The sequence below is a fragment of the Mangifera indica genome, chromosome 15, assembly GCF_011075055.1.
Source record: "Mangifera indica cultivar Alphonso chromosome 15, CATAS_Mindica_2.1, whole genome shotgun sequence".
NCBI classification, from domain to species: Eukaryota; Viridiplantae; Streptophyta; class Magnoliopsida; order Sapindales; family Anacardiaceae; genus Mangifera; species Mangifera indica.
In genome coordinates, this window is record NC_058151.1 from 9645245 (window position 1) to 9654779 (window position 9535).

Consider the following 9535-nt stretch of genomic DNA (forward strand, 5'->3'; position numbering starts at 1 on the left):
AAAAATAGAAGACCCAAGAGAATCAAGATTGGAAGACCTTAGAGTTTTTCTTATCTCTCTTATTATCTTCTTTTATTGATTCAAAATGTCTCTCTCTCCAACTTTATCTTGTAGTTTGAACTTTACAACCATGAATAGCTAATTTCCTTTGCTAGGGTTTATGATGAATCTATAAATTCTCAAGGATTATGTAATGGGTTTTGATTTTTAATTAATGATGATGAATATTTGATTTAGCAATTGTGATTTTAACTTCTTGCTTAGTGTTAGGGCCCAATACCATGCTTGCTTGTAGATTTGAGTGTGATATTGAGAAATACATACCCATTTAGTTCATGCCTTTGCTAAACCTAGGGTTTTATTTAGAGATAAATATAAACTTTTTGTGGGTAAATTGATTGTCATAGAAATTAATGGGTTTTGATTAACAACATACCACGAAAGTAGGTAAGCTTTTAATCTTAACATGTCTAATTAACCTTGAGAGAGGAATTGGGTAAAATAGGATAATCAACCATTAACAATTCATCTTATCATTGATTTTAATTGGATTCGTTACTGATTTTTGAGTAATTGATAGTGAAATCATAAACCCTAGGCTTCTCTATAATTGGTATTTCACCTTTAATTTGCTAAATAATTATTTTCCTTTGTTAATTTCAATTTAGTTAGTTGCTTTATTTTATTATCTTTAATTCAAACCCAATCCATAACATTTCTATTTCTCTAGCTAATTTAAACTACAAAACAAGCTAGTATTCGACAACCAATCTCTGTGGGACCGACATCTTTCTATATTACTTGATTGATTCGTATACTTGTGAGCCATTGGCAACAAGTTTTTGGCACCGTTGTCGGGGATTGGTGCTTTGTTGATATTAGTATAATTTGTAGTTTGGCTAGACTAGAGTTTTATTTTGTTTTATTTTATTTTTGTTCCATTTGATTTCTAGTTGTCTTTGTTCTTTCTTTGTAGGTACTCTATTGGGTTATGACCAGATCTCAAAATCCAGAATTATTGGATTTTGACCCAGAAATTGAGAGAACCTTTAGAAGACGTAGAAGAGAAAGACGAGTAAGACAAAAAGTTGCCATGGAAGAGAACATCAACAATCAGCAAGCTCTTCGTGATTATGTTGTACCTACTGCACATGATGGTTATTCTAGTGTAGTGAGGCCCACTGTGGGTGCTAACAATTTTGAGATTAAACCTTCTATTGTTCAGATGGTGTAACAAAACCAATTTGGAGGGTTAGAAAATGAAGATCCACATGTCCACTTGTCACGTTTCTCTCAAATATGTGACACCTTCAAAATAAATGGGGTTTCTGAAGATGCAATCAAATTGAGGCTATTTCCATTTTCTTTGAAGGATAGGGCAACATCTTGGTTGGATTCTAAGGCACTTGGTACATTCACTACTTGGCAAGCACTTTCTGAAGCTTTCCTTGCAAAATATTTTCCTCCTGGTAAAACGGTTAAATTGAAAAATGAGATTGCAACTTTTTACCAAAAGGATGATGAGTTTTTATATGAAGCTTGGGAAAGGTTCAAAGATCTACAGAGACAATGCCCCCATCATGGTCTGTCTGACTGGCTAGTTGTTCAAACTTTCTATAATGGTCTTTCTCACTCTTTGAAGAGTATTTTGGATGCAGCTACTAATGGGTCATTAATGGGTAAAACATCCAACGTGGCTTTGCACTTGATTGAAGAAATGGCTTCCAACAGTTGTTGATGGCCTAATGATAGAGCTAGTCAAAGAAGACATTTGGAAGTACATAAAGTGGATGGAATTACTATGGTGAATGCTAAGTTGGATGCATTGACAAAGAAATTTGAGAGATTAGATATGAAGGTTGTAAGAACTTCTAGTTGTGAGAATTGTGGAGGGGATCATGCAAACTTTGAATACCAAATGGGTACCCACTATGCACATGAGCCTACAAATGAGCAAGTTAATTTTCTCAATTACAACCAAAGGAGACAGGGTAATCCTTACTCAAATACATATAACCCAGGTTGGAGGAACCACCCAAACTTTGCATGGTCAAACCAAGCCAATACTTCAAACCCAAACCAGAATTTTAGGCAGCCACCTCCAAGGTTCCAAGCTAGAAACACTAACCCCCAACCTTTACATCATCCTCAGCCTCCTCAAGAGCAAAAATCAAATCTAGAATTGATGATAGCGAATTTCATTCTTGCCCAAAAACAAAAGGCCAATGCTCAAGATGAAGCAATTAGACAACTTACTGCTAAGGTGGATCAATTGGCCACACATAATAAGATGCTTGAAGTACAATTGGGGCAACAAGCAAGTACTTCCAATTCTAGGGAAATGGAAAAGCTACCTAGCCAACCTCAAAATCCAAGGGAGCATTGTAAGGCAATTGTCACCAGGAGTGGTAAACAATTAGGTGAACCTATAAGCAAGGTTGAAAATGAGCTTGATGAGTAAAAGGACGTTGAAAAGTCTAGTGAAGAAGATACATTAGAGAAAAAGGTTGAGGGAAATATCCAAGAAGCCCCTGAAAAGCAAGTTCCATCAAAAACATATTCAACACCTTTGCCTTTTCCTCAAAGGTTCCAAAAGGCAAAGCTTGATCAACAGTTTGGAAAGTTTTTGGATGTTTTCAAGCAGATACATCTCAATGTTCCTCTTATGGAGGCTATAACTCAAATGTCGGCGTATGCTAAGTTTTCAAAGATATCCTCTCAAATAAAAGGAAACTTGAAGAATTTGAAATGGTGGCTCTTTCAGAGGAATGCAGTGCCATTTTACAAAATAAGTTGCCACCAAAGCTTAAGGATCCAGGGAGTTTTTCTATTCCTTGTGTAGTTGGTAAAGAATCTTTTGAAAAAGCTTTATGTGATCTTGGTGCAAGTATAAGTCTATTGTCTTTATCTATTTGCAGGAGATTGGAGCTCGGAGAATTAAAACCTACAACAGTGACCTTGCAATTGGCAGATAGATCCATAAAGTATCCTTCAGCGATAATGGAAAATGTGCTAATTAAAGTTGGAAAATTTTATATCCCTATAGACTTTATGGTTTTGGAAATAGAAGAGGATATTCAAGTTCCTCTTATTCTGGGAAGACCATTCTTAGCCACAGCAGGAGCAATCATTGATGTTAAAAATGGAAAACTCACTTTTGAGATTACAGAAGAGAAAGTAGAGTTCAATGTTTTTCGAATGTCAAAGCAACCTAATATTGTGAATTCTTGTTGTAGGGTTGACATTATTGATGATTGCGTGAAAGAAGTCTTTATCAAGAAATACCCTGAGGATCCACTCGAGTCATGCATTATTCACGGAACTTTAATCAAAGATGAAAATATGGAAATTGCAGCTTATGCTCAGCTTATGGAAGCAAATCCTAAGGCTACTCCCATTTTGAATTTCAAGTATGAAGAACTCGAGACAGGTAACCGTTCTCTTCTTTCTCTTAAAGCGGAAGATGCAACTAAGATAGATCTTAAACCACTTCCTGCTAATTTGAGGTATGCTTTTCTTCGCCCTAATTCTACTTATCCTGTGATTATAAATGTTGAATTAAATGATGACCAAGAAGATAAGTTGCTTAGGGAACTTAGAGCATATAGAAAAATCATTGGTTATAACATTTATGATATCAAGGGAATAAGCCCTACCATTTGCATGCATCGCATCCATATGCTTGATGATTTCAAACCTACCATTGAACATCAAAGAAAATTGAATCTTATCATGAAAGAGGTAGTGAGAAATGAAGTCATTAAATTGTTGGATGCAGGGATTATTTATCCCATTTCTAATAGCTCATAGGTAAGTCCAGTACATGTGGTACCAAAGAAAGGGGGTATGACTGTTGTCAAGAATGAGAATAATGATTTAATACCAACTAGGATAGTCACAGGGTGGAGGATGTGTATTGATTATAGAAAGCTTAATAGTGCCACCCGTAAAGATCACTTTCCCCTTCCTTTCATTGATCAAGTTTTGGAGAGACTAGCAAACTATTCTTACTTTTGCTATCTAGATGGGTATTCGGGATTCTTTCAAATCCCCATTCACCTGGAAGACCAAGAAAAGACCACATTCGCATGCCCTTATGACACATTTGCCTATAGGCGTATGCCTTTTGGTTTTTGCAATGTACCTGCTACCTTTTAAAGATGTATGATGTCTATATTTTCTGATTTTGTTGAGTGAATTATGGAAGTGTTTATGGATGATTTTTCTGTGTATGGAACATCCTTTGATGATTGTTTGCTTAACTTATCTAAGGTTTTACAGAGGTGCGAAGAAGTCAATTTAGTGCTTAATTGGGAGAAATGCCATTTTATGGTGAAAGAAGGGATAGTTCTTGGGCATAGAGTCTCACAAAGAGGGATTGAAGTAGACAAAGCAAAAGTAGAAGTAATTGAGAAGATGCCTCCACCAATATCAGTAAAAGGAGTTTGGAGTTTTCTTGGCCATGCTGGATTCTATAAGCGTTTCATTAAGGATTTTTCAAAAATTGCTAGACCTTTGTCTAATTTACTTGCTAAAGATGTTCCTTTTAACTTTGACCAACATTGTCTTGATTCTTTTTTCAGGTTAAAAGACGCATTGATTTCAGCCCCCATTATGCAACCACCAGATTGGAGTTTACCTTTTGAAGTAATGTGTGATGCTAGTGACTTCGTGGTAGGGGCAGTTTTGGGGCAAAGGAAAGACAAAAAGGTTTATGCAATTTACTACGCTAGTCACACTTTGAATGAAGCACAAGTTAATTATGCCACCACTGAGAAAGAACTTCTTGTAGTTGTGTTTGCTTTTGATAAGTTCAGGTCTTATTTAGTGGGGTCTAAGGTCATAGTCTATACAGATCATTCAGCCATTAAATATCTCCTAAATAAAAAAGATTCAAAACCGAGGTTGATTAGATAGATATTGCTTCTTCAAGAGTTTGACTTAGAGATCAAGGATAAAAAGAGAATAGAAAATGTTGTTGCTGATCATTTGTCCCATTTGGAGCAAGATAAGTATAGAGGTTTTGACAAAAGTCTACTTATTGATGACTCTTTTCCAAACGAACAACTTTTAGAGATATCTCATTGGGTTGTACCATGGTATGCAGATTATGTGAATTATCTTGTGTATGGTGTATTACCACCAGAGATGAATCACCAACAAAAGAAAAAGTTCTTGTGGGAGGTGAAAAACTACTATTGGGAAGAGTCACTGCTTTACAAAAGATGTTTTGATAGGATTGTGCAACGATGCTTACCATAAGATGAGATGGAAAGTGTTCTAACCCATTGTCATTCTCTTGAATGTGGAGGTCATTTTAGTGCCACTAAGACAGCAGCTAAGGTGCTCCAATGTGGGTTCTATTGGCCAACTATTTTTCAAGATGCGAGGAAATTTGTTTTAACATGTGATAGGTGCCAAAGAACTGGAAACATTTCAAGGAGGAATGAAATGCCTTTGAACAGTATACTTGAGATTGAAATTTTTGATGTGTGGAGCATTGACTTCATGGGGCCATTTCCTATGTCTTATAGGAATAAATATATCTTAGTTGTTGTAGATTATGTTTCTAAATGGGTTGAGGCACTAGCAAGTCCATCTAATGATGCTAGGGTTGTGGTGAGGTTCTTAAAGAAATATATCTTCACAAGATTTGGGACTCCATGAGCTATTATTAGTGATGGTGATTCTCACTTTTGTAATCACCTATTTGGGCAATTATTAAAGAAATACGGAGTTACCCATAAAGTTGCAACACCATACCACCCTCAAACTAGCGGGCAAGTTGAGATTTCTAATAAGGAGATCAAGAACATACTTGAGAAAACCGTAAGTGCTTTAAGGAAAGATTGGAGTTTGAGATTGGATGATGTGCTTTGGGCATACCGCACAGCCTTTAAAACTCCCATTGGTACATCCCCTTTTCGCCTTGTCTACGATAAGTCTTGTCATCTTCCAGTGGAGTTAGAGCATCGAGCTTATTGGGCTACTAAGTTTCTGAACTTTGATTTAAAGATAGCCGGTGAAAAACGTCTCCTCCAATTAAATGAGTTAGAAGAGTTTAGATTGGACGCCTATGAGAATGCCAAAATATACAAAGAAAGAACCAAAAGGTGGCATGATAAGCATATTTTAAAGAAAGACTTCAAAGAAGGTGATCAAGTGTTGTTTTTCAACTCAAGACTAAGGCTTTTTCCAGGAAAACTTAAGTAAAGGTGGTCCGGTCCTTTTAAAATCTTAAAGGTATTTCCTCATAGGGCTATTAAGGTGTGGAGTGAAAATTCTGGAACATTTAAGGTCAATGGGCAGAGGTTGAAGCCATATTTTGTTGGTGACCAAGTGAAGGTGGAGGTGTCTCAACCACTGTCCAATCCCCCAACTTAAGTCTCACAATTGGTCAAGCTAAAGACCATAAATTAGCGCTCTTGGAAGGCAACCCAAGTTTTTCTTCTCTTAAAGAATTTTCTTTTAGTTTGTTGATAAATAATTTTCCCCACATTTAGTTTAAAATTGTTCTTTTTGTTTATTTCAGGTTGATTTTGGAATGTCTAGCAATTGGAGTACAAGTATGGACATGAAGAGTATTTTCAAGTTAAAAGGGACAATGTTTGCATTTTCATCCAATTTCATCACATGAGCTTATACTGAGCTAGGGAGTTTTCATCTTTTTCTTCTTCTCTTATCCATGTTTAGTTATGTTTTCTTTATTACATGTTGAATAAACATTGAGGATAATGTTTGTCTTAAGTGTGGGGGGGAGTCTTTAATGTTAATTTTGCAATTTTATTTTCAATTCTTAGATTAGGTTTATTTTATATTTTTTATGCGGTTTTTATTTTCAGTTTTAAATTAAGCCCACATTTGTTTATCCCTTCTTTGATTTTGGACTAAATTTTGCAAATTCACTTTTAGTTCCTTAAAAGACACATTTGTGAAAATGTTTTCAGGTGATATGAATGATTAGAGCACCTTTGGCAATCGAACCCACTTTTTATTCGTAAAAGGCAAAGAGTGTTGAGACATTCATGATTGGTGATAGAGTTACGATTGTTGCATTTGTTGTTCAGAGTTTGTTGTGCATGTGGTCATTTTTTTTCGAAATTGTTTTGCTTACTTAGAGAGGGCTTATTCGTGCTTAGACATATTTTCTAGTCTCTCACGAGTTCTAGAACTTGTCACTCAATCTTTCGAGGCGAAATAAAAGTTGTATGCATTGATAAGGGATATGATATAGGCATTTCTTTGATTCTTTGTACACCCTAAATTGCCTTATTCTCTTAGCTAACCTTTATAAATATTTAATCTCTTGTTAGCCCATCGAGCCATTTTTATTTGTGTTTTATTTACAACCTTTTGCATTTTCTTTGTTTTAACCCTTAATCACCCACATAGCTAATAAATATATTAAACATACCCTTTACATGAGTTATATTATTAATGAGATGAGTGGATTTGCATGTGATTTTTAGATCAATTGAAAAGGAAGAATGAAGAAAAATGAGAAAGTCATGGCATTATCATTCTATATGCCCCATGTACAAAGAAATAAGTTTGAGGGATTTTGAGAGAATTATATATATTCATACACATAGTAAAAACAAAAAAAAAAAGATATCTGAAAAAAAAAAGAAAAAAAAACATATGAGAAAAAAAAAAGAGAGGAAAAGAAAATAGAAAAAAAAATCTCTTCACATATTATTAGTGCAATTTATATTCACATTTCTTCTCTATTCTTTATTTTGTAATCATGTAGATCTTTACTTCCCCATTAATAGTATACTCATGTTCATTTGTTAACTCACTTATCCCTTTATTCTTGAACCCATACCCCTAGCCACGTTACAACCTAAATAAAGACCTATTGATCCTTTTGAAATGCATTGCAACTTCATTAGTAGAGATAGGTTGTTTGATTTTGCCTATAGGACTTGGTTGACTTTATTTAGAGACCATAAAGATTGCTAAGTACGTATATGCTTATCTGAAGTGCAACAGTTTTGGTGAAACTGATTACTGCATACATTTTCAGTTTGATTTTTGTGACTCTTGTTTTCTTTGGATCCGAGATAGAGTGTCTCTTGCACTTAGGGCTTTTGAAGAGCAAGTTTTGGCTTTCGATTGCATTAAGGTCACTTTAAGAATTCAATTACCAAAACCCTATTGATCCTTTCAATTTTCCCTTTTGTTTCACTTTTGTTTCACTTTTGTTCCTTTTTGCTTGAGGACAAGCAAGTTCTTAAGTTTGGGGGAGTTTGATGTGTGTATGAAATACACACAAATAGGGTTATAATAGTATAGTTTTAAAGTGAATTTTGGCCCATTTTGTCAAATTCTTTAAGTTTTATTTAATCTTGATGGCTTGATCTTATTTTGTTCTTTGAATTATATTTGTAGATGATTTGGAGTCATTCAAGCCCCTTTTAGAGTGGAAATGGAAGCTTAAAGAAGCAAATGATAAGGGTTTACATCAAGAGGCAGAGAGTAATTATGGGCAGTCTTATGGTCATAATTGATGCCCATAATTACTGGGCGTAAATAAAAAAAAAAAGAAAAGAAAACAGAAAATAGGGTTAAGTGACAGGTATAAAAAGAAAATTACGTCTTCTCCAAAGGGGGGAACCAAATATACAGCAGCTCAAAGGATTTTTAGAGAGAGAAAGCTTTAAGAAACAAGTAGAAGAGGGAAGATCCAAGCTTAAAAATAGAAGACCTAAGAGAATCGAGATTGGAAGACCTTAGAGTTTTTCTTATCTCTCTTATTATCTTCTTTTATTGATTCAAAATGTCTTTCTCTCCAACTTTATCTTGTAGTTTGAACTTTACAACCATGAATAGCTAATTTCCTTTGCTAGGGTTTATGATGAATCTATAAATTCTCAAGGATTATGCAATGGGTTTTGATTTTTAATTAATGATGATGAATATTTGATTTAGCAATTGTGATTTTAACTTCTTGCTTGGTGTTAGGGCCCAATACCATGCTTGTTTGTAGATTGGAGTGTGATATTGAGAAATACATACCTATTTAATTCATGTTTTTGCTAACCCTAGGGTTTTATTTAGAGATAAATATAAACTTTTTATGGGTAAATTGATTGTCATAGAAATTAATGGGTTTTGATTAACAACATACCACGAAAGTAGATAAGCTTTTAATCTTAACACGTCTAATTAACATTGAGAGAGGAATTGGGTAAAATAGGATAATCAACCATCAACAATTCATCTTATCATTGATTTTAATTGGATTCGTTACTGATTTTTGAGTAATTGATAGTAAAATCATAAACCCTAGGCTTCTCTATAATTGGTATTTCACCTCTAATTTGCTATATAATTATTTTCCTTTGTTAATTTTAATTTAGTTAGTTGCTTTATTTTATTATCTTTAATTCAAACCCAATCCATAACATTTCTATTTCTCTAGCTAATTTAAACTACAAAACAAGCTAGTATTCGACAACCAATCTCTGTGGGACCAACATCTTTCTATATTACTTGATTGACTCGTATACTTGCAAGTCATTGGCAACAT

At 34.5% G+C, this 9535-nt stretch overlaps 1 protein-coding gene and 1 non-coding gene across 2 annotated transcripts; one reads left to right on the top strand and one right to left on the bottom strand.

Moving 5' to 3' along the window:
* Nucleotides 1-1480: 1480 nt before the first annotated feature.
* LOC123198451 lies at nucleotides 1481-1587 on the bottom strand. The gene has a single exon (XR_006498033.1). It is a non-coding gene; the product is annotated as a small nucleolar RNA R71 (small nucleolar RNA).
* Nucleotides 1588-1801: 214 nt separating this feature from the next.
* Nucleotides 1802-3810, top strand: LOC123197479. Its single transcript, XM_044611801.1, has 3 exons — nucleotides 1802-2389; nucleotides 2465-2685; nucleotides 2730-3810. The coding sequence occupies exons 1-3, from the start codon at nucleotides 1802-1804 to the stop codon at nucleotides 3808-3810; spliced, it is 1890 nt and encodes a 629-aa protein (XP_044467736.1).
* The last annotated feature ends 5725 nt before the right edge of the window (nucleotides 3811-9535 follow it).

Excerpts from the sequence above, each read along its gene's own strand:
- LOC123197479 (XM_044611801.1), top strand. The coding sequence starts at position 1,802 with ATGGTGAATGCTAAGTTGGATGCATTGACAAAGAAATTTGAGAGATTA. Across the intron at positions 2,390-2,464 it reads ATCCAAGGGAGCATTGTAAG|GACGTTGAAAAGTCTAGTGA; the intron begins GCAATTGTCACC and ends GATGAGTAAAAG. Across the intron at positions 2,686-2,729 it reads ATGGAGGCTATAACTCAAAT|GAAACTTGAAGAATTTGAAA; the intron begins GTCGGCGTATGC and ends CTCAAATAAAAG.